The 26041-nt window shown below is 38.8% G+C and overlaps 1 protein-coding gene across 1 annotated transcript in view; it reads right to left on the reverse strand.

Annotated features, from left to right (window-relative positions):
- LOC124281350 (extended synaptotagmin-2-like) overlaps positions 1 to 26041 on the reverse strand; it is a 33366-nt gene that overhangs the window by 3519 nt on the left and 3806 nt on the right. The window contains 19 exon segments of the mRNA XM_046717384.1: positions 496 to 597; positions 2025 to 2296; positions 2986 to 3100; positions 3102 to 3133; positions 4057 to 4218; positions 9743 to 9835; positions 17686 to 17775; positions 18214 to 18262; positions 18646 to 18686; positions 18688 to 18732; positions 19369 to 19439; positions 19726 to 19825; positions 20446 to 20566; positions 21467 to 21522; positions 22209 to 22298; positions 22447 to 22513; positions 23309 to 23385; positions 24048 to 24185; positions 24852 to 24893. Coding sequence (XP_046573340.1) covers positions 496 to 597; positions 2025 to 2296; positions 2986 to 3100; positions 3102 to 3133; positions 4057 to 4218; positions 9743 to 9835; positions 17686 to 17775; positions 18214 to 18262; positions 18646 to 18686; positions 18688 to 18732; positions 19369 to 19439; positions 19726 to 19825; positions 20446 to 20566; positions 21467 to 21522; positions 22209 to 22298; positions 22447 to 22513; positions 23309 to 23385; positions 24048 to 24185; positions 24852 to 24893 — 1763 coding nt within the window.

The raw sequence follows: 26041 nt of genomic DNA on the forward strand, positions 1-26041 counted from the left end.
TTGATGTGATTTCAAGTCAGCAAGTGGTGAGAACCTTATAGAGTGTGGGTTTGAAAATCGGATGGGACTCAACCCCTAAAAGTACCAGAATCTGTACCTAACTGAGAAAGTGTAATCCCAAAGGTTACATAGGTTAAATCTGCCAATTTCCACATGTCAGAAGACCATACAAAGCATGTGATCCAGGCTGTTAGTTGTCAGGCTTCAATTATTGTGGAAGCCGCAGTGGCTGGGTGAGTTGGGTAGCTGCCTTTGTGTGCTGGTGATTTGGTGCCTGACTCTGAGAGTGTGGGTTCAAATCCTGGACTGTACTCAACCAAAAAAGTACTAGAATCTGTACTTTATTGAACAAACATTATTTCTGAAAAGACCATGTGTATTCACAGTTTCATAAATATCTTAAATGACCATGTCCTTCAATATGATTTTATGTGTTCAGCTAAATAAGAACTTGTATATTAAAGGACATCTGAGGAAGAAGTCTGGTCTACTTACACGCATTTGTGCACGACGATGATGAGAGTTTGTCTCTGGGGGCTGTAACGGAACGTCATCTGGATACGTCCATTTTTATACTCGCCCCTTGCATCCACAACTCTGTCATGACACAATACAATAAATGCTCATCCTTGATTGAGGCATATTTAAACATACCATGTAAAACATGGTCAACAACAAATTGGGTTTTACCTGAACAAAAATCTGTTTGAATCTATTGTCCACGAATGTTAAGATTCCACTGAGTATATTGAAAGATTCACCATTTCTTAACAAAACAAGGCAGTCAAGGTAGCAAGCAAGACCTACTCATTAAAATAATTAGCAAAAATATCAATATCATTACACATTTTAAAATATCCAGATATTTGATCGGCCAGGCAACATCTGTGAAAACTCGTTGAAGTGCATGGAGATCACGATGTCATACTTTGTCATATGACATCAACAGCTTCTAATGTTATAACTGATCTTGTTCAAATGTTGAATTGCCATACCAGAGTGACTGGCTGTCAGATCTGACACTGTCATATGTCACTCAAAATATGTCTCCGTACTAGTGAACACATAATGGGAAAGTTGTTTAACAGCAGTTGGTTGTTTCAGGATTTTTATAGTACAGTGGAAACCGCCTAAGTAAAGACCGCTTAACTAAACAGACCTGATAAGTAAACACTTTTCTTTGGTCCCGGCAAATTTCTCCATTAATTATCACTATTAGAGTCCGGTTAACTAAACTCGGATAAGTAAACAATACCGCTTAACTAAATGTCTCTCACGGTCCCTGGAAGTAAATTACTTAACAAAAGAGACTGGATAACTAAATTTGCGATCACCACATAATCCGACATGAGGGGCAGTCGTGTCAGTCTCCAGTCAAACAAACATCCTGTTTACAGCTCGCTGGCGTCAAGCAGTTGACAATACACTGACAACTGGAGGCCATCCCTGATAAGTTGTTCATTGTTACATATGCATACATATACATGCATATGGTTGTCATTTGCAGGTTTTTATAAGTTTGGATAAGTAAAATACCTGATAAGTAAACAATTTTTGGCGAGTCCCTTGACATTTTACTTATCAGGTTTCCACTGTATGTGTGACTATCGATAGTTTAGTAACTGACTTCTGTTGATAAATGCGCAGTGCAAAATACAGGAAGTACCAGATTTGTTCACTTTGATTTAGAGTTATCCACCCCTGTTACCTCTTAAACAAACTTGATCTGGATTTAAAGTTTCTTGTCAGTTATTAAAAGAGACTGAAACTACTTCAACTTGTTTATATTACATATAAACTAAATATTCATTTGGGAAATGACTTCAAATGAGACAATTCAAGGAGAAAAAAACTATTGCAATAGTATTGCAAGGTTGGTCGCAATAGACTATCGCAATCGCATTAATAGTACGTTGCAATAGTTGTTTCCCCTCAATAGTCACCCCTATCAATAATACAAAGCTACACTTCAGTTGGAGAGGTAACTGGACAGATACAAGATACCTTGATGTCAGACAACTCACTTCTGCTGCATGGCTGGTGCCTTTCTCTGCCGGAGACTACTTTCGGCATCCACGGAACTGGACGCAGGTGGAATCACTTCATCCGCAGCAGGAGCAGGCTGAGACGGTTGTGATGGCTTGTCAACAGACGTCCCCTCGGGCTTCTTCTCTGCAGGTGACCCTCCTGCGTCCCCAGCCCCCTCCTTGGCTTCTCCCTCCTTCTTGGGGGGTGGTTCAGTGATAAGGGGTTCACTTTCATCCAGCCAGTCAGCATTGTAGTTTGGAGTCAGCACCTATGACATAAGCACAATTCAATAACTGCTTCTTTGGTCATTTGAAAGAATTCCCTACTCCAGAATAACATGAAAACATTATTTCACGAAGAAGAGCTAATTCTTTAGTTTTATTTTGTCATTCTCAATAATCCATCATTATTTTACACTTAATGTGAGCTTCACCAAGAAGTTGTGAGCTTAGAGCTTCAGGTTTGACAGTGAACTGTATATGAAAGAGTAATGAAGTGTACACGATGTTGTACGTAGTAAGTGTACTTGATAGTGTACATAAGTATATATGACAGTGTAAATGACAAAGGACATAAGTGTATATGAATATATATCAGTGAATATCACGCTGTATTATACAGTGTACACCACATTGTACATGACAGTACATAGGAGTGAGTTTTGGTTTTACGCAGCTTTTAGCAATATTCCAGCAATATCATGACAGGGGACACCAGAAATGGGCTTTACACATTGTACTAATGTGGGGAATCGAACCCGGGTCTTTGGCGTGACGAGCAAATGCTTTAACCACTAGGCTACCCCAGCACCCAGTACATAGAAGAGTATTTGACAGTGTATATAATAATGTATGTGACAGGGCATATGACCGTGCACATTAACTAATATGACAGTACTAATATAACAGAAGATATAACAATGAACCTGATAGTGTATATGATTGTTTATAGTCTCACCCTGAGAGCTAGCCTCATGTTCAACATTCCGGCAGGCCCATTCTGTTTGAGGGCAAACTTCTGGTCCAGTACCATGTCTGTAGCTGACAGCAGTTCCTTCAGCTTGATGGTCACGGCCGATCACCTTGTCACTCTTGCTGTCCCGCACCTACCACAACATGGGAGACAGCAATCATAAAAGTATGGTCATCAGAAGACCATATACCTCAACTTCAGTCACCACATCAGTAAAGAAACTAAAGACTCGTGGGAACCCTTATATAGAGATACAGCTTGTTCAGCTTGACCTGAGCTGCTCTACATATGCATGACCTGGGAGATCAATTGTCCCAAACGGCAGGTTGAGTTAACTTCATTAAATAGGGGAGCCGTGAATGTTAAGCAACGACCTTGTCTCGGCTGTTAGGACATGTTGACGATCAACTGACAAAGGTGCACCCCTTCACAATAATAGGCCGAACCAGTTGTGACACAGTCACGCAATACATTAGTATTCACTTGATCAGGCTGAACAAGCTGTATAAGTACAGGCTGAGAGGGTTGAAAGTGAGTCAGTGAGTGAGTGACTTTAAGTCCTACGCTGCTTTCAGCAATATTCCAGCAATATCATGGGAACACCAGAAATGGGCTTCGATGTGACGAGCGATTGCCTTAACCACTAGACTATCCCACCGCCCCGAGAAGGTTGAGAGAGCGAGCTGGTTTGATTATTGCTATCAACCATATTCCAGCTACTGGTATATCACTCTGAGGAAGGTCATTGTGATGCAGATCTCAGGAGTACAAGGGCACAGATATGCAAACCGAGAGTCTGGGTGAAGTGGCATTCAAACCTACAATCATAGGTTTCTGGTGTGCCAAAGGGACACAACTCTTAATGACAAACTGCAGTACCTTATACAATTGCGGCATGCCCATGCCCTTGAAGTGAAGTATTTGCTAATTGTACAGGAAAATTTAGATATCTGTAAAATTGTTGTTACATTTGCAACATTTCTCAACAAATACTGTATGTCATCAAATCTACCACAGTAGTATCAAGACCGAATATTATCTCCCTTGCTTTCTCACCTCAACATCCAGGTTCTGGTAGTGGGGGTTGTGGATGAGGAAGCGGAAGTTCTCCTCCCAGCGTGGCTCATTGGTGTTGGCCTTGATCCCACTCTTGTGCTTACTCTGACCCACGTACAGGTTCACTTGGGGGGATGGTTCAGATAAGGTCTTCTTCCCTCGCTAGAGAGTGGGAGATTATCAGAATGAGGTTAACATATCAGAGTGAGGCTGACATGTATCAAAGTGAGGCTGACATGTATCAAATTGAGGCTGACAAATACACTCAGATTACCTGTTGGCCTTTGCCATTGCAATAAACATGGTACAAACATTTGTCAGTTGCTGAAAATGAAATAAATATTGGTGGGATTTGGTTGACAGTCATTTGTTTACAGTTCTTTAACGATAAAAAGCAAATTAAAAGAACAAGCAAATAACTATAAACAGAAGGACTGCAAAGAATCAAAGCAAGTATTTATGTGACCATCACGATGAAGACTTACTGAAGAGTTAACACATTAAAGACAAAGTACAAAATTCATGACTGGCAACTACTAGCAACTAAACAAACCAGCAGATACAGCAGATATACATACATGAAAGAAACAGAAACTGTGCAGTATCATAATGGGACAAACATATCAGAGACTTCATACTTTCAGAATTATTGCGCCACAAGGAGTGGCAAGCATTCTACCACTGACTTATTTCTAAAAATCCCCAAACCACATTACTGCCAAGTCTCAAGATCTATCCAGGGAGGGAGAAGGACCATCACCCAAGCAGACACAAGTCACCATATAACTGATGATGGAGGAGGAGGGAGGAGGAAGGGGGAGAAGGTTGCTGTCCTGATGCTGCAACAACCACGTCCATATCCTATCATGCCTTCATCATGGGAGACAGTCATCCTCTGACATGCTTACATCATAGAACCACTCCACATGCCAATATTCCTCCTGAGATCATCTTCATTTATCCAGGGAATTATAACTATTCGTTTATAATAAATACCCTGGACCAGTTCTCTATCACTACTTTGTTTTGAGCCTGATGGCTGTGATACTTCCTGAATGTGGCAGTGATACAGGCGGTCCAGGGTATGTATCACAATGGCAAGGAGTGTATCATGTTTTGTTTAGCTCGGTATGATAGTATGTCATTGTGGGGAACAGTTACAACCCTAGGAAGCCCAGCCTCCAGTCCACAGTCAGGGTATCCTCATTCATCCCGACAGGTCTTACAGGAAAACAACAGCATGTAGATCAGTGAACTAACACTCACTTTACTTCCATATTGTGTATTTCGGCGTAGCCAAACAAAGGTCACAAAGAGGGTCCCTGACTCACACACAATGAGGGATTTCACAAACACACACAGCGAAGGGTAGCTCACACATACCCATGGCAAGGGCTATCCATACCACACACACAGCATGGGTTATCCCCAACAGACATAGAGCAAGTATTATCCTCAACACACAGCGAAGGGTAGCTCAAACATACCCACGGCAAGGGCTATCCATACCACACACACAGCATGGGTTATCCCCAACAGACATAGAGCAAGTATTATCCTCAACACACAGCGAAACACACATACCCATGGCAGGGCTATCCAGCACACAGCATGTATGGTTATCCCAACAGACATAGAGCAAGTATTATCCTCAACCAACGAAGGGTACCATGCTATCCATACCACACACAGCAAGACATAGAGCAAGTATTATCCTCAACACACGAAAGGTAGCTAAAACCACAGCAAGGGCTACACACACACAGCATGGGTTATCCCCAACAGACATAGAGCAAGTATTATCCTCAACACACAGCGAAGGGTAGCTAAAACACATACCCAGCAAGGGCTATCCATACCACACACACAGCATGGGTTATCCCCAACAGACATAGAGCAAGTATTATCCTCAACACACAGCGAAGGGTAGCTCAAACATACCCAACGGCAAGGGCTATCCATACCACACACACAGCATGGGTTATCCATACCACACACACAGCATGGGTTATCCCCAACAGACATAGAGCAAGTATTATCCTCAACACACAGTGAAGGGTAGCTCAAACACACACACAGTGTGGTAAAGTGAGTGAGTGAATTTGATAATGCCGCTTTTAGCAATGTTCCAACTCTCACGGCGGGGGACAGTGAGGTAAAGCCCCAACATTCAGAGAGCAACGGACATCCCCAACACATAAACACACTCACACACAACACACACATTGAAGGACACCCCAACACACAACACGCCCCTAACCCTGATGTTGCTGTTTTCCCAACAGACCTGCCACGTCACCTCCCCTGTCCATCTCAAAACCTTGCAGTCCACTCACTAACTTATTCCACACTTTAGAATTTTCTGGTGTATATACTACTGCCTGAAATAAAGATAAAGTGCATCATTCAACCCGTGGCACACAAATGCTGTAATGAGGCGTGTAACGATACAGAGAACAGGCGATGTGGTGTGAACAGTGGTAATTGCTACAGAGCAGTCCATCGTGTGAGGTAATTTATCACTGATGATGCAGGATTCAGTGGTACCATCATTGTATCGTTACATTCCTGTTTCAAATCACACAGAGGTGCTGAACAAACACTGTTAACCAACTGACAATCTTCAGGTATACTATTTCTGTAGATTCAATACCAAGACAGCCTGAAAGTCCAATATCTGATTGCCATATAAATCACATATCCTGTCTTAATCTGTCATGATAAATACCCTAGACAAATGTGCCGTCATACTTTTGCTTTCAGTCCCTTATGACATGAAACACAGGAATGAAAGAACAGCATTTAAATACACTGTTCTAGCAACCATGTCACAGTACTCTCCGCATGACTTTCATGTGGCATCTAAAAAATACTGGTGTCTAGCCCAAAGAGTGAGTGAGTGAGTTTAGTTTTACGCCGCTTTCAGCAATATTCCATCAATATCAAGGTGGGGGGTACCAGAAATAGGCTTCACACAATGTACCCTGTGGGGAATCGGACCCAGGTCTTCAACGTGACGAGCGGATTCTTTAACCACTAGGCTACCCCACCGCCCCTCTAACCCAAACACCAGTGAAGGTCCGGGTTAGAATATTGATCTTCAGTAACCCATGCTTGTCGTAAGAGGCGACTAACAGGATCGGGTGGTCAGGCTCGCTGGCTTGGTTGACACATGTCATCGGTTCCCAATTGCGTAGATCGATGCTCATCATGTTGATCACTGGATTGTCTGCTCAAGACTCGATTATTTACAGACCGCCGCCATATAGCTGGAATATTGCTGGTGCGGCGTAAAACTAAACTCACTCACTCACTCTAACCCAAACAACATTCCCTCATTTGGTACCACATTACAGTCCATAATATCCAATTTAAATTACTGCTTCCAATTTCATAGTGAATGACCTACTTATAAGGTAGATAACTGCTGTCTGACAAAGTAAAAGAAGATATTGACAAATGAACACATGGTGTTGACTAATTGTAGCAGCAATATAATATCAATGAAGTCAAGGCTACCAAATTATTCACAAATTCTGAAAAAACAACAAGAGACTGAAATAGTTTGACAAACTGAATATTTCTTCAACAAGCATATCTACATTCATCAAACCCTCTACGGTGAGGTATTTAAATATAGTTGAACAAAATGCTCATCCAGAAATTATCAATTTTACACAGATAAACAGAACAAATACAAACCCTTGTTTCTTGTCTTGCAATAAGCATTGTCTAAAGTATGTTTTAGTGGGAAAAAATGAAGGCTTGAAGTGAACAATATGGTTCCTATTGGCATTGCATTTCTATGGCAACCAGAATGCTGAATGATGCAATTAAACATTAGAGTGGAACAAACATAAATATGCCAATCAAACAACAAACTCCAATTAGCACAAAATATTTCAATCACTTATTTCAACAACCGTCAATCACAGCAACACAAATAGTTCATGTTAGTCCGGAACAGAACACAACATTTACCCAATACCCATCTCGTTTAGGGCTGCCCTGCAGACAAAGGTCAAGTTAGTGGGGTCAAGGTTATCTCAAAAACAACATAAAAACAAGGAATGATTTATTACAATGACCATTGTACCACAAAGCATGTCCATGCTGGGTAGAATTACACTAAATATCATCTACTTGAACCATTTGTTACAGTATACAGCAAGGAGGTGGTTGTTAGTTCAATATCTACCAGCACACTGTGTTAACCTAAATAATTCATGTTGTTTCCATTGAGAAATAAGCCAACAATGTAGGCTGATATCAGCTGCAACAATTAATCAGTGTATCACTATATCGTGTGTTGCTATTTGGGCAGATATGGGCTGCAACAATTCATTAGTGTAATACTACATGCTATTGAAGAACTTTGATGTCAAATATCCGTAGAAACTTAAACATGTAAGACGCGTTATATTTTGAATAGCACAGTTGTATTATCTAATTAGAAAGATTAAACGCTATTGGTTTCGACAACTGTGCTAGTAATATTTAGTACTTTATTTCCTTTCATTAATAGTATATCAAAAAGTGTTGAGTGTTATGTTTTATGTTGTGCACTGTATCAGGACATTACTGTCAATGTCATGACAAGCGGGGAACAATCACAGCAGAGCGGATTGTTGCTGAACAATCACAGAAGAGCGGATTGTCGCCTAACAATCACAGCAGAGCGGATTGTCGCTGAACAATCACAGCAGAGTGGATTGTTGCCTTACTATCACAGCAGAGTGGATTGTTGCTGAACAATCACAGCAGAGTGGATTGTTGCTGAACAATCACAGCAGAGTGGATTGTTGCTGAACAATCACAGCAGAGTGGATTGTCGCTTAACAATCACAGCAGAATGGACTGTCGCTGAACAATCACAGCAGAGCGGATTGTTGCCTAACAATCACAGCAGAGCGGATTGTTGCCTAACAATCGCAGCAGAGGGAATTGTTGCAGCAGTGGATTGTTTTTGAACAATCACAGCAGAGTGGATTGTTGCTGAACAATCGCAGCAGAGTGAATTGTTGCTGAACAACTGAACCAGAGTGCATTGTTGCTGAACAATCCTGAATGGATTGCTGATGGACAAATTGTGATGCAGTATATAATTACATCCCCCCTCAATTAGCACAGGAGAAGAAAAAGAAATGAGAGAGCAGCAGAAAGTCATCTATACTACACAAAAGAAGTAAAGGAACATCTGACTCTCTATTATACAATAGTCGTGATAGTTAATCAGTTAGAAAGAATCAAATAATCCTTAACACCTTTGAACAGGATACAAGTTAGCAAGTTAACAAGTTAACCGCACAACTATGCAATTGTATTCTTCTAACATTATATTGTGTTTTACCCACCACCTGTTTGTACAAACCCTAGCAGAGCATTAGCTGTCTTACCAATAAACGATCAGGCCTCAAAAGATCAGGCCTGGATTCAGACACTTTCTATCAATGTGAACAAAAGTTGCAGTTAGATAAAGAAACTGTTCTCTATGATGACGTCAGAGTGTATTAGTTCAAAGGTCAGGCAAAGCACATTTTGGACATAACCTTGGTTACACTGCTTACAATGTAAGTTACATGCTTCAACAGCCATTATGTTGTAGAAGTGTCAAATTACTATTGGGAATGAAACAACATTTACTGAGGGAATGACAGAATATTAGCAGTAGGTTGATAAGACTTACTGGAAGGTCCCGGGCGGAGTCAAGGTTGACCAACAGAATACAGGATGACACGCTGTCATCGTCTTTGCTCTCCTCCTGCACCTGTTGGACCACCTGGGGACAGACATAAGATAGATGTTATACACAAGGGCAAGGTCACAATCTCCTATTCAGTGATGCCATGGTAACAGGTGGGCACAATGTTGCTATCACAATTATACTGAAAACAAATAGAGCTTTTAAAAAACCAGTTGTTGTGGCATTAGCACATGGAGAGAAGTTGCTGTAGCTCAACAATACCGCGAGTCCATGAAGCAATATTACTGAAACACAACTATACTGATGTATATATAATATAGATCTATACAATACTCTCAAGTCTTGTGAAACAGTGTGTCCCTCAGAGGTTGAGCGGCATAACCTAGCAAATAATTCATTGCAGTTGACTCTCGTATTACCATTTACACATGCCAGAAAGTCATGATAGTATCTTCCCCAGTTTGAAATACAGTAACCAATTTGTAAAAAGATGTGTTCACAAATACACACTTTTTGAAGACACTTTTAACCCCTATTTTCTGTTTCTATATTGTGCTTATTACCAATATTGTTTCTGATGTGATATCTAGCACTAACAAACACATTAATGTAGTCCTCAGGTCAAGATACTACAACACACAGAGTGAATAGTCTTCGTCAGCAATATCCAAGCCACACGACAGCTGCCTGTAAAGGACTATTCATAATTTATGGCAACAGCGGGTGATGATAATTTTTATGGAGAAGCATGTACAGTGTGAATGAACCCCCTAAAATTTATGTACAAAGTAAGTGACCATCTCCCCACTGCATATCATGTACAATATCGATGACCCCCTCCCCCTTCCCATAATTTTTAAGCATAACGTTGTAATATTTATATGTACAAAATTGCTGACCCCCCACCTCTCCAGAACAAAATGGGTGCCCCCAAAAAAAAAATAAATAAATAAATAAATAAAAAAATAAAATAAAAAATAGATAACAAAAAAAATGAATAGATAAATATATAAATAAAATAATATTAAAATAAAAATAATCATTACCCCCACCCCCCTTGCCATAAATTATAAATGGTCCCTAAGTAATCTTGCCTTGTCCAGTGAATGATAGCATGAGCAACAGGCAGGTCACCTATTATCCACACAGTAACCATAATGTCCACTTTTTAATAGCATGGAGTACAGGGGATCTTCTTTCCACAATGTTTCTTGACTCAGATAACAGCTTAGAACTCTGTGCAACTGAAAGACATGCTGATATCTTGCTGTACTGATATCTCTCTGATGGCATCCTGACTAACAGGAATCGGATGTTATACTGAATTAAGTATTCTCTGGTTAAACATGGTAAAGTTAAAAAACAAAACTACAATAAATTTTGAGGTTTTGTAAGGTGTAGCATTTATGCCAGTCTTTCAAGTACACAAAGCAGCTAAAAAATAATGTCCATGTATCTTTTACTACACTGCCATGTCATACACTAATGTCTTCACCATGACACCATACTAAAATGACAGAATAGACCATTTCACAATCAGAATATACCGGTACATGTGATCAGCTGGTGGAAGAACTACCCAGATAATACATGCTTTGTGATAAATTTTAAAAAAAAATATTTAAATTGTGTGAATGCATTCATTCAAGAAATATCATGCGAAATAAGAATATGCACGAAAAATCAAATTAGCTTGTAAACTTTACAAAAATACCACAAATAATAGCAAATTAATTTCTATGAAATCTATAATCAAACATATTTTGAAAACTATTCAAAGTGATTCTTTGAATGAAGTCAAGTGAATACTATAAACAAAGTCGACCTAAATTCTAAAGAATACTAAAGCCAGACTTTTTTAAACTAGCTTTCTGGTTCAGCCATTTCCCCCAAACTGAAATGTGTGTAAAATGATTTGAAAAACTTTGGATTTTTTAAAATCATATTTCCAAAGCATTGAAAATAGTATAATTTAAGCCTCTTGAAAATATACCTTAAACACTCACACACAGCAAATTATGATCAATTGCAAAATGAATTAAAACCATATTTGAAGTTTTAGGTTTTATTTCTGTTATTTAAGACCAACCTGAAAAATAGGACAAAAAAGTCTGGCCTTAAACAGAATGTAAATGAAAAATTAAATTTTAACACAAATTATTAACAATAACTGTCTCTTGATCATGTTGATCACATTCATCAGAAAGAAAATAGTGTTATTTATTAATCTTACTCTGGCACTCTCAGTTACAATAATTTCACTTCTATCACAGTGATAACTGGCAATGTGATGTCACACGTGCTATGTTAGATTGTTATATATCACACAGGATGGTATGAAATGTGGGATATCTGCTGTTATACGACACAGTGAATTTTCTTTGTCATACATTGTCCTTGCTATTTTTCATATACAGGAAGAGTGGTAGGAGATGTAGTATGTGCAATAATATATCACGTGGCACGGAATAATGTGACAACAATGGTGTTAGATCACGCGTTTATGCAGGATGGTATGATGGGTTACCATGTGATCAATGCAATAATCCACCAGATGGTACATACACACTGTACTACACAACACACTGTGTACAGCCTGTCGAATGACATAGCTGTCGAAAGAATAGCTGCATGGTATGACATGTGTGATATGTGCAATAATACACTATATGGCACATAGTGTACTGTCTCGCTTGGTCACACATTGCCTTTGTCACACCATACATGTAGGCTGTATGGTATGACATGTTGTGCAATAAGTGCAATAATACACCATATGGCACGTAGTGTACTGTCTGTCTTAGTCCCACACTGCCTTTGTCACACCATACATGTAGGCTGTATGGTATGACATGTTGTGCAATAAGTGCAACAATACACCATATGGCACGTAGTGTACTGTCTGTCTTAGTCCCACACTGCCTTTGTCACACCATACATGTAGGCTGTATGGTATGACATGTTGTGCCATAAGTGCAATAATACACCATATGGCACGTAGTGTACTGTCTGTCTTAGTCCCACACTGCCTTTGTCACACCATACATGTAGGCTGTATGGTATGACATGCAATAATACACCATATGGCTGTATGGTATGACATGTATGGTATGACATGTTGTGCAATAAGTGCAATAATACACCATATGGCACCATACACGTAGTGTACTGTCTGTCTTAGTCCCACACTGCCTTTGTCACACCATACATGTAGGCTGTATGGTATGACATGTTGTGCAATGTGCAATAAGTGCAATAATACACCATATGGCTGTATGGTATGACGTGCAATAAGTGCAATAATACACCATATGGCACGTAGTGTACTGTCTGTCTTAGTCCCACACTGCCTTTGTCACACCATACATGTAGGCTGTATGGTATGACATGTTGTGCAATAAGTGCAATAATACACCATATGGCACACCATACAGTGTATACTGTCTGTCTTAGTCCCATACTGCTGTCTTTGTCACACCATACATGTAGGCTGTATGGTATGACATGTTGTGCAATAAGTGCAACAATACACCATATGGCACGTAGTGTACTGTCTGTCTTAGTCCCACACTGCCTTTGTCACACCATACATGTAGGCTGTATGGTATGACATGTTGTGCCATAAGTGCAATAATACACCATATGGCACGTAGTGTACTGTCTGTCTTAGTCCCACACTGCCTTTGTCACACCATACATGTAGGCTGTATGGTATGACATGTTGTGCCATAAGTGCAATAATACACCATATGGCACGTAGTGTACTGTCTGTCTTAGTCCCACACTGCCTTTGTCATATCATGCATGTAGGCTGAATGGTGTAGTGTAAAATGTGCAATAATACACCACATGTCACATTGTTTACTGTCTGCCTTGGTCGTAAACTGTCTTTGTCGGATCATATATCAGTGGCGGATCCAGGTATGGTATGAAATGTGGGATATCTGCTGTTATATGGCACACAGTGAATTTTCTTTTGAAACACCCCCCCACCCCCCTTTGAAAATGACTAAAGACCACATTCAAGTTAATGTTTTGCTAATGACCCAAATGTTAGTGTGTTGTATGATGTGTGTACAGGATAATATATGTTTCCATGTCATACATGCAATGATGCACAATATGATACAGTGTGAACTGTGAACTTGTGTAAGCCCTTCACAAATCTTCATTAACAAGGAGCAGTGTGGAGAGCTTTGTTCCCTCCTGATAATTGTTAATCTTCAAGATATAGAGTTATTGATAATAGGGTCTCCATGACATAAAATTCGGTTAATGTCAGTTTTAATGAATCTGCCTCAAGACAAACAACATGTATCTTGATGTCACAAATTCCTGTTTTTATACGTTAATCCAATTTACAAAGTTAAAACAGATCGAAATGCTTTCTCAAGAATAATTATGCTTTAACCAAATATTTATCTGACATCTGGAAATAACAGATAATCAATGTTTGGTACATACAGCTATATGAGATATTAAACCACAGAAAAATCAATATGACATTTACAAGCACCTGCTCAACTGTATGACTGAAGGTCTAGCTTTATTGACCTTCCAAGTAGCCTGTCCTACTTGGATGTCAAGTATATTTGTTGAATGTGAGATGGCTCTCTGGCCACTGGCCCACCTCTTTCTGTATCTCCACTTAGTTATGACCAATAAAGATGTCAGTCATCTGACTGAGCACAATGCCCTTGGGCTGACATCCCATCTACCATAGTGACATCTGTTTGACCTGCCATTTTGAAGTCAATGCTTGGCATGCTATGGCTATCTGGATTTCTTCCTACTGTTGGTGAGTGAGTGAGTGAGTTTGGTTTTACGCCTCACTCAGCAATATTCCAGCTATATAGTTTTAAACAACCTTAATAAATTCTGCCTGAGGTTGAACAGAACCACTTTATCCAATCCACTGGTCATCAAATGAATCGACGAGTGAGTGAGTTCAGTTTTACACTGCACTCAGCAATATTACAGCTATATGGCGATGGTCTATAAAGAATCGAGTCTGGACCAGGCAATCCAGTGATCAACAGCATGACCATCGATCTACGCACTTGGGATACGATGACATGTGTCAACCAACTCAGCGAGCCTGACTACCCGATCGCGAAATGACCCTTCTGTCATGCCTGACGTTTCCAACATTACTCCCTTTTTAAGTCAAGATTATAGTTATTTATATTTTAAAAGTAAATTAATACAAACTTAATTATTGTGCGTTACTATATATGTCTTTCTTTATGCGGTTTTATACTTCTTTGATAACATAACAGTCCAATTTGAATTATTACACAGAGTTATAGAAATCGTATAGCCGCATAAATAACAAGTTACACTAACTGTTGAGGATATTTGATTGGTTGATTGTAGATAAGACCCACAGATTGACAAACTCATTCTTCATTTTATAGAGACTGCCACCTGTTCATGTAAGTCAACAGATGAAACATATTCCAGGTACTCATGTTGTGTACTTTGAACCGACAAATAATTTGCATTTAAAAAAATCAGAATACTGCATCTACAATTAGATCTAATTCCTAAATTATTAACATAAATAACTACATTAGCCATTTAACCTATGCACTACGACCTATCACTATGAAACAAATATTACCTTTTACTCTCAAGAAAATTACAAACAAATAAAAGTCAAAATCTGTCCTCTACCACTATTTTCTAATAATGAACTAAAAATAATCAGGGGTAAACATGATAAAGTTTTTTTGTAGCAAATGATCAATGATCCATGACACAAAAACACAAGTGACTGCTTTATGTTAGCATGAAACACAAGACAGTTAGGCTTGCTGGCATGTCAATTTCCAAGCAATAATGAAAACAATGTACAGTAGCAGCATTATTGGAGTGGCTTCTTGGGGAGCAATATTTACTAGCCCAAACACAGTTAACATATATATGAACACACCCAAAAGGTAAATAAAGCTAGGCTGGTCCTTTGGAGACATTAAACATTAGGCAAACTGACTTCAGCAGGAAGGCTTGTACCAGGTGGCACTGTGGAGTGCAATAGCCTTGTTTCACATACAGCATAATTTTATTATGTTTAAGTCATAAAAAATCATCATGCATAAATTAATAGTTTTGATAAATCATTAAAACTAATCAAATAATCAAAATTCTGAATGTAATCCCTGTTTTGAGAAAGTTAGCCATGGTACTGTTTAACATGTACAATAAAATGATGAAAATATTTCATAGGATAATATACATGTACAAGATGGCTGTGGAAGCATTGTTTTCTTGTAACCAGCTATATTCGTCCACTCCAATAATGGCTGTGTACAGTTAAAGCATTATATCTGTGCAATCAACATGAAGTGAAAGAGATGAAATCCTGGCAAAGCAATCACACGTGATAACAGAACTTACCACAAGACACAAGCAGAAGTGTTGTGTGACACGGAAGAAACAAAAAACAAAATAAATATGTGCAGAATATTACACGGTATAGCAGGTACACGTTGGGGCAGTGTGCTAAAAATACACATCTAGGCTAAACTACAAATAATACACAAACCACAGTAACAGTATTACAATACAAGATCTACAACACAATTGGAAAAACTGTACTTCTACTTAAACCAAATTTGTGTGTATGCCAATTCTTTCCTGAACCAAGGGGTGGCAACTCTTGTCTACACCTACAAACAGTAACTGGTTTTCTTCATTGTCTACATATAATCCCAATTTGAACAGGCAAACCACTGACTGATAAGATGTCCAACTGAACAAGTAAACATATAACACATGACCCATACAGTAGCCTGAAGACTGCAGGAAGTTGCTCAATACATAATTCTCAGAATCCTATTTGGGACTTTGATTAAATAGTAATTCAGTTAAAGAAAAACAAACATTAAATAATTTCCATACCCTCATTGCATCGTACACATAATTTGGGGAGAAGTGATTTTATTATGATACCAATTGTTTTAAGAACAACTAGGGGTCTTGTGGGAGGTACTACTCTGATAGGAAGGTGCAGCTATGCAGGCTAGCTATAATCATGCACGCTAGCTCTCGTTGTACTCTCCACTGCCAGTATGAACACACTGTGGATTCTCAGGGATCATAACTTGAAATCTAACAAAAAATCAGATCTTTCACTCCTTTTCGTTACCTCTCTAGTCTCTGTCAAGCTCTAACAAACCCTCCCTAGGAAGTCATATCACGTGAACTTTCCCATCAGCCAATCACTGCTGAGGAATCCCAATTGTCAGTATGCGCATGTTAGCATTTTGAACAGTTTCTTTCACTTTCTGTATCTCAAAACTTAATGTAAGGGGGCAGTTCTGAGTGGAGAAAGGCTATTCGTGTTCATGCACCCAAGTGCCATGGGCCAACACCCAGAAGCATTTACCATACTGGGATAGGTTGATTTTTGTGAGGGTTTCTTTTGTAAAGTCTGAAATTTCTGAGTTGATGGGATATACAAACAATAGCCGAATAGTTTTAGAAAGCTGACATCTGATGTGCTCAAGAAGTTACACATCTTTTATTTTTACTGGATGGCCAAATTTATATCAAAGTGACATTCTGCAAAACATCTAGACACAAAAAAGTAGGGAAACAGAGTGCAAGATCTTATTTTACTGAGACGGTAAGAGCCTGTGTTTATATACAGTTTGATACAGTGTTGCATTTGGAATGTTCCTGAAATCTCACTCAGTCCAGAATCTTAATCATTTATGCACAAAATGTCTGAAGCAATTAGTGTGAATTTAAAAAATGTTACTTTTATTTACATGTATTAAATTTTTTTTAAATTTCCAAGCAATTACATCAGTATAGTTACAAGCAATAGCAGCACCGTTTGATATTTCTGTTATTGTACATGTTGTAAGATGTATCAGTATACAACAGTTGTGACAGAACATGGAACATGGAACACTCACCCTGTCCAACTCCAGAGGGTCGTTGGCCAGATACAGCCACTGCAAGCGGACGTGGACGAACCCGGTCTTCACATTCTCCAACTGCAGCCACTGAAACAATATCAAGTACGCTGTATAAGTTCAAAGTCAAATATTGCCATGTACCTACCTTCGTACATTCACAGCGAAACATGGTCAAAAACTCTTTGTGAGTCAGTAGTGTACCCTTTGTAAGTTCACAGTGAAACACTGGCACGTACCCTTTGTAAGTTCACAGGGAAACACTGGCATATAACCTAAAGCTAGTGGTGTACCAATAACAGGATATGGTACCAATGGGGGTCACATAAAGAAAAACAGAGGGTACTTGAAAGATAATTATCCTGAAATAACATCAGCCCACAATAATATGTGAATTACTGCTAAATTGTGGAGTCCTTGTAATACAAATTTTGTTATTATAATGTTAACTTCAATACCACAAGGGAAAGGGGGGTGTATTTCTGAACTGTGACAGCCAGTTGCAGGTGCCTGCCAGTTGGTACTTACCTCATCCACCATGCCCCTCTCAAACACATGAGATATGTCAACAGAAGCACTGCAAGGAGAATATACAGTATTAAAGTGGAAGTGAGGCGAGGTGACGTTGCATGTATCATGATGGCACATACCAAAAAGTGGCCTTTTTGGTCCTAATATCTGTGGAATTCACAGCTTCAGCAGAAAATTCTCACACCTGAACATGTTGAACGAGCACTCGATGTGGTTCAAAAGAATAAGCTATACAAACTGTATTCATATCAGGAATCTAACCCAGATCTTCAGTAAAACAAGTGAACACATTAACCATTGTGCCATATAACGACCACCCCTATGTATAAATTATGACTGTGAATAAATCTACACAACAGTTTTAAAAGTTTATTACACAACAGTGGTGTGGAAAGATAACGGACAACATAGTGAAGTGTGAGTACGTACTTTCCCAGTGGGTCATCCTTACTCCCTGGGTCATCGTCCAAGGACGTCCACCTGCAGGCACTGTCCCTCCGCAACATCCACAATAGCCTGCAGGTGATCAAGTGTTTAAAGATAACTTCCAAACTGAACATATTATAATAATTAAGATCATACTAATTAAGCAATCTTTTCAAGGTAACTAAAAACATAAACACAATAAACAAAAGCATCATAAGATGAAACAAGATTCATGATAAAACATTAACATAAAATGTGCACAAAAAACTACTTAGAGTAACTTTTAACTTTACAGAATATCTTAATCATGCTAAAATGTTAGATCCAGTGAAACAAAAGTAAAATCAGTTGTCCCCATGTTGTTTTACTGAGAGACTGATGATCTACATTCACAAAGAAATGATGTAAAGATTAAAAATCAACTTGAGAACCTCTCAGCAATTTGCATGTTTTCAAATTACTAAGCTGAAAAAGTAATGACTTTTGATTTATGGAGCTCATGAGAGTGTGGGTATTGTTCTATATTATTTTAGGAATATCCCAGCCATACACAGACAGCTGTTTGTGTGGGCTTCATACTGTCTTAAAGCCTTCTCTGGATGATGACTGAACACTAAACAGCTAGATTACCCTACCTTGATTGCTACAAAACAACAGATGCTGATCATGTCGATAGTTATTACAACATCACCATGTATCAGGGTCTGACTCTTCCTCTACTCTTACCTCATACGTCATGTTCCACTGAGGACAGATGGTGTTATTGATGGCTTTGGTCTTGAAGGTTTGGGCTCCAACTAGAACGAAAATTAAGCCAAAGTGTAATACCTGATAATCCAAGGTAAAAATACATATTTCCACAATCAGATTATTTCACTCACATCAGATTTTACAATCTCAGGATCATCAACACTAATGGCATCAATGAAGGGATTAATAAATTTTTAACACCAAAAACATAAAGGAACAATGAGAGTCAGCTTTTCATAATTTCATTGTGAAAAGAAACTCTTAGGGCAGAAGGAAAACTTGAAATGCCATCATAATTAATGTATCTGTAACCATGGTGACAGCTGAACTCACCAACAGCAATGGCATAGGGGTCAGACTTGCCCTTCTTCATCATCCCAATATCTGCCCTGACCAGTTCCTTGGCCTCCAACAGATGGATCCGTAACACACCCTGAAACATAACAGGTAGATCTTGAAAACACCTGAATTGAAACAAGTAACGAAGGATATGACTTTATGGATAACAACTTCTTGTTTATTGCACAGACAGACATTCCAGTGTAGGTTCTTACACCATTATCAAGAAGTTGTTATCCATTAAGTCGTATGCTTCATTATAGACTCATCAATTTTGAGAATGCTGATCAAATAATTACTGAAACAGGCAGACTGTCATCACAATTGAACTGAAACAGGTACATCATCAAAACACCTGACCTGAAACAGTAGATTGTCAATGCGCCTGACCTGAAACAGGTGTTGCGATCAACACATCTAAACAGAAACATGTAGATTGTCAACACACTTGATCTGAAACAGGTAGATTGTGAAGACACCTGATCTGAAACAGGTAGATAGTCAACACACCTGATCTGAAACAGGTAGATAGTCAACACATCTGATCTGAAACAGGTAGACTGTCAACACACTTGACCTGAAACAGGTAGATTGTGAACACACCTGAACTGAAACAGGTAAATTGTCAACAAACATGACATACAACAGGTGGATTGTCAAAACACCTTGGCAGTACTAACCCCTCCCCACATGGGTGACAAGCGTGAACCTTACCTGTGGTTGTGGGTAGCGGAGCTTGTTGAGGTTTAGACCTTCCGTCATGGAGATCGGGATGCGGTTGGGCAGCACCATGATGTTGGCGATCTGCTCGATCACAATCGTGTGCAGCATGTCACTATGGACAACAAATAGATCTTAATCCCTGCACTTTATATACCATGTTTACTGCGTACAGCCAGAGATCCATGGGCCACTGTCACATTCAAATAACTGATCTTGAAATTCAAGTACTATATCATAAGTGAGCATCTCCTAAATATAAGTGCTAAACTCTCAGTGTTGAACTGAGTGACCCCCCTCATATATATCATGCAACAACATTTCCACAATAAAGTAACAAGAAACAAGACTTGAGAGAATATATACTAGTATATATCTATGTAAAGTGGCATGTCAAACATAACCCGAGAAGAACCACAAATCAAGCAGATATCATTTTTCCCATAGCAGAGAGCATGCTTAGTAGATTGTTGTGAAAGTCTCTGAGGCTGTGGTGTACCCATCACAAGAAGAGCAATGCAGATTTGAGTAAAAATAGACTCAGACAATTTCATACAACCCAGAGCAAAAGTGGCATTTTGATTCCAAAACATAATCATCATATTAAAAGACAATAAATATTTAACCTCATCATCAGAAAAACACACCACAGAACATATAAATATCATGCAAAGATATGTTAAATAGCAACATAATATTAGTGCACTGAAGTTTCTAAAATGTGGAGAAAAAGATAAAATTCTATTAGTCTTTCTAGCATATTCCTATCAGCAAATGAGGAGTATGAAAGACCTTGAAGTAATTTCTTGTTTAAAGAAACACAAAAAAGCAATGTGATTCAGTAATGTACTTGACCCAAATATACACTTAAAAAACAATTTCGAGATAAGATCAATGCCTTTTATCCCCACTCAGCCAAGAGCTTTTGTAATGAAACTGCACACCAAGTAAATACAGCAATCTGCATTGACTACATGCACAGCAAACAGAGGAACACAATGACAGGAAGACATACTTCAGACCAGGAAGATCAAATGCATTGGCCAGGCTGGTCAAGTTGAAGTCAACAGTCTGAAAGTGAAACAGGCAATCAAAGACAAACAATTAAAAAAAAAACATTCTCAAAGTTCGGAAAAATATTTCAAATTATTCAGAGCAGTAACAAGGCTGTTGGGCAACAGAAGAAGTCAAAAGTACAAAAAGTCATTCAAGATGAAAGATAAACCTTCAGAAATTCATAAAGAGAGTAAATTAGGTTTAATGCCCATTTCAGAATGGTTCCTGCTGTAAAGAGACTTGGCCAGGTGAACTGGTGGTTGATGTCATGAGGCATTATCAACACGATCCAGGGGGCGCTGGTCTGTGCTGGAATCTCAACATGCACATACAAGTTACAACTGAAGTAGCAGTTCTCGCTCCAATAATGTCTTTAGTCAAGTCATGACAGTTTTGACAAAAAGTAACCAAGAGGCAGAGAAACTCATTCTATTTGGCACATGTAGTTCATGAGCAACAGTTTGTAGAGATACTTCTATTTAATACAGAATTTTCAGATGAATTGCTGAATATAGATTTAAACTTTTTTGCAGATTTTTGACAAATATGTTTTAGTCGGATTATAAATCAATTTCTGGCCTTATACACTTCTAAAGGGTATACTGTTTCCATGTTTACCAGCTGGACTGAAAAACACATATTTAGCGACAAAACTATTTGTCACAAATGAGTGCAGGGTCCAGCTACAGGGCTACACTCACAGGGTTGTTGAGGAAGAAGACAGATATCCCCCCAAGCAACGGCATTTTGCTGATGAGGGGCTTGAAGACGACCCGCATGATGCCATGAAGCTGACAACAGAAACAGACATTTGTCAACATCATCTGAGCTAATCACAAGGAGTAGTGTTTTCTCAACATAACAATAGCAAAACAATTGGTGGTTATAACTGAATATTTCAATACACATTTGCCCAGGTTGAATATGTTGTTGTCTCACCTGTAAGTCTTTGATGCCGGCATTGATTCCCTTCACCTGAACAGCCACGTTGGAGTCACTGCTGTACCTGTAAGGTAGAAGAAGCAGCATATCCTGAAGTATTCTGTCATGGAACTCAATGGTTATAGCCAACCAGGGACAAACCTAGCAATAGTCACAAGAAACAAACAGAGTTCAAGATCTCCTCTTGAAACACTTCACTGCAAGATACTCAAAAGTACTGTAGTATTTTTCACCTTCTTTTCACCTTGAAAAAATAGTAAAACCAATTGAAAATATTTAAACCAAATAAATGGCTCCTGCACAACATGTACTATGTCTTGCCATGACAGATTTACTATAGTAACCAGACTTAATTGGGCGATATTTGACTCCTTTTGAGTAGTATATAAACCACGATACCAAACATATTTTTGCTGTTGTTTATGCTGTACTGAGCAGTACCCCAGCTATGTCTCCGTAATCAAGTCCTAACCAGATTGTTTAGTGACTGACATCATAAACACAAATTTTAATAAAATTGACAAAATATCATCTAGGTTCCCAAGCCAGATAATCCTTTCCTTTTGATGGCCTCTTATGATGACGGAGGTTTCTGGTTTCTGACCTCAATTTTTATTCAGATACACCACGGACATCCAATATATGAACTGCAGGATGAAGATTGTTATGCAAGTTAAATTCATAGACAAGATCACCTGGCAAACAATTACTGGTTAATGTAAACAAACATTGATGCTTTCATGTGAATGAGATCACTTCTGAAGTAAGCTTTTAACCATCTAATTAACTATCTGCAGTGTTACCACGGGATGTTCATAGGGACATCTTCAGCCTTGCTTTCCACTATGCGTTCACTTACACAATCTCCAAATCCATGTAGATCTCATCTCTCCGCACATTTTGTGTGTACACCTTCACTCCACCAATCCTGGGTGGCTACAAAAGCACAAGTTTAAAAGTAACATTACATGCCATGGTTTTTCAAATTGTCAGTCCTCTATATCAGTGAGTAAGATGAGTACTTTACTGCATGTTAATTCATGGAATCATTTCAAACCTCACCCTAGAGTCAAATGATAACAACAGCCCAGCTAAATATAACGTCATTTAACTACTCAACCCAGAGATAACATGATAAGTGCCCTTTGTATGTTCGCTGAGAGCTGAAGAAACAGTAAAACAAACAATGTGAATCATGGTAGCTCTCAGGTGTGTGGGACATAACGGTATGTTGCTTGCACTGTTGGTAACGTGGATTCACTGTCCGGATCCATAAACTGAACTTTCAGACCAAAAACATATCTCATGTATTTATATCCTTTCACATCAATATTTCCACATAGGCAAGGTTTTCAGGTTGCAGGGGTCCAGATAAGCAGGGGTCCACAGTAGCTAATAACTTTGTCATTTGTAATTGATCTGAACTGCAAAAAGTATTTTTCACAAGCAAAGAAGTTCATGTTCCCAATGAATCTGAATGATCAAGTCAATGGTTATGAGTTGCTAAAAATGTAACACTACCAGCCTAAAGGGTTTAAAAGCTGGTACACTACCAATACCACAGTGAGAAGTGATAACCAGTTTGTTTGATGACTCACAATGTCTCCTATGTCAATCTTGCTGAACTTGAAAGACGAGAGGGACGCTGGAAGACTCTCACGAATTTTTGGCTCAATGGACTCCCTCAGAAGTTTGTCGACATAATCCCCGATGTAGGGCCATAACTGGTCGATCATCTGTGGAAAAAAAAAAAAAATCTCTCACAAATCAATGTTGCACATCTGAGAGATGAAAATGGCATCACTCTGGAATATAGTAACTACATGGAGTGAGTGAGTGAGTTTAGTTTTACATCGCGTTTAGCAATATTCCAGCAATATTATGGCAGGGGACACCAGAAATGGGCTTCACACATTGTACCCATGTGGGGGAATCGAACCCGGGTCTTCGGCGTGATGAGCGAGCACTTTAACCACTAGGCTACTCCACCGCCCCTCTGGAATAAGTAACTATATGGAACAATGCATGATGAATATTATTACTGGATGCTGTCTTCATTGTCAAAATTAATAAACAGAGGAAAACCGCCCATAGCCACCTTTAAAGGTTCATTCATCATGTTCATGGTGTTTCAAATTTTGCAAATGAAAATATCTGAATGTTAAATGATCACACACACTTTTGAATCTTACATATTAAAGTATAGATTCAAATGCACGACGCTCAAATGTCCTCCCACTAACAATGCCATCTTCTTCAACCATGCAGCAGCATACAATGACATGTTTTACAATTGTTCACAGAATTTGATTGGTACATAAATGACACCAGGATATCATTCTTCATGAAACACTGAAAACACTATGTCAAATCATCACAAAAAATAAATTCAGAGAATATACCTTGTTCAACCATTCTGCTCTCTCTACATCCGGGAAACATACCTGCAAGTATAAACAGGCATATTTATTGACATATGTATTACCTGGATGCAGATTACATAATGTATCATCAGCCAAGGGTGACGCATCAGGTGACAGGTGGTGAGGCAGGGAGCACATCATCCCTGGATGACAGCTGAATCATTTCACATAACAAACATTATACAACCTGGCAATGAAAATATATTTCAACTATGCTTGTCATGCGAAGGGTCTTGTCAAAACACTGAAGAACAAGCTCAACTCTCACTGTATTGTGTGACCACATTTTAAACAGCAGAGTGTGTTGATATATATCATATTTATAGTCATGAAGTCTGCTGTACAGACAAAATGGGTGCTGTTATCATTATCCACTCAGGGACTGGTCATATACCATTGTATACTGTCATCGTATATATTTTCACGGGGTGCAATTTTTGCGGAAAGTTCACCATAGACCTATTAGCGCAATAGTTTTTTCGCGCATTTCAAACTCCTGAGTGATGGTGTCCATCACAAAGTTTTCACAACCCATAGACATGCAATGATCAAAGCTATTCCCCATAATTGAATCGTGTTTACTAAAACAATCAGAGAGATGTGGGATTTTACTTGTGCCAACATTGTGATTTGTGACTGATGTAAGTGAGCTTCGTTCAGTTTGTGATTATGAGTAATCAGCTATCAATTAACTGACAAACTGATAGCAAACATTTGCTGATTGTGATCGCTATTACTAGTATACTAGTATATGCCTCTATTCCTTTGTATCTTGTTTTGACGTTGTTATCTAAGAGAATAAAAAAATTGCATGTTGTTCCTACTTGAGTATTTGTCATGACTTGACCATGAATATTTCGCTTGGTATGATTATTGACGCACAATCATTTTTCGCGCTAAAAGTGCGAAAATTAATCCCACGTGAAAATAACTACAATTACAGTATTACTGCCCTAACCCAAACACCCCCCCACCCCCAATGTGACATTCATCCCATCCCCAACCCCGCACGCTCATGTAACATTTCTCATTTCCTCACATTTTCTTCCCTATAACATATGACCAGTCCCTATAGTATAAATAACCTGGGAGCTTCGTACAAAACAGCCTTAGTGTCACGACTGTCATAACTCTATGTTAAGGTATCAGTGGTCTTAGACTACAGTACC

Source organism: Haliotis rubra, unplaced genomic scaffold, assembly GCF_003918875.1.
Source record: "Haliotis rubra isolate DU_JTF1 unplaced genomic scaffold, ASM391887v1 Scf283, whole genome shotgun sequence".
Lineage (NCBI taxonomy): Eukaryota > Metazoa > Mollusca > Gastropoda > Lepetellida > Haliotidae > Haliotis > Haliotis rubra.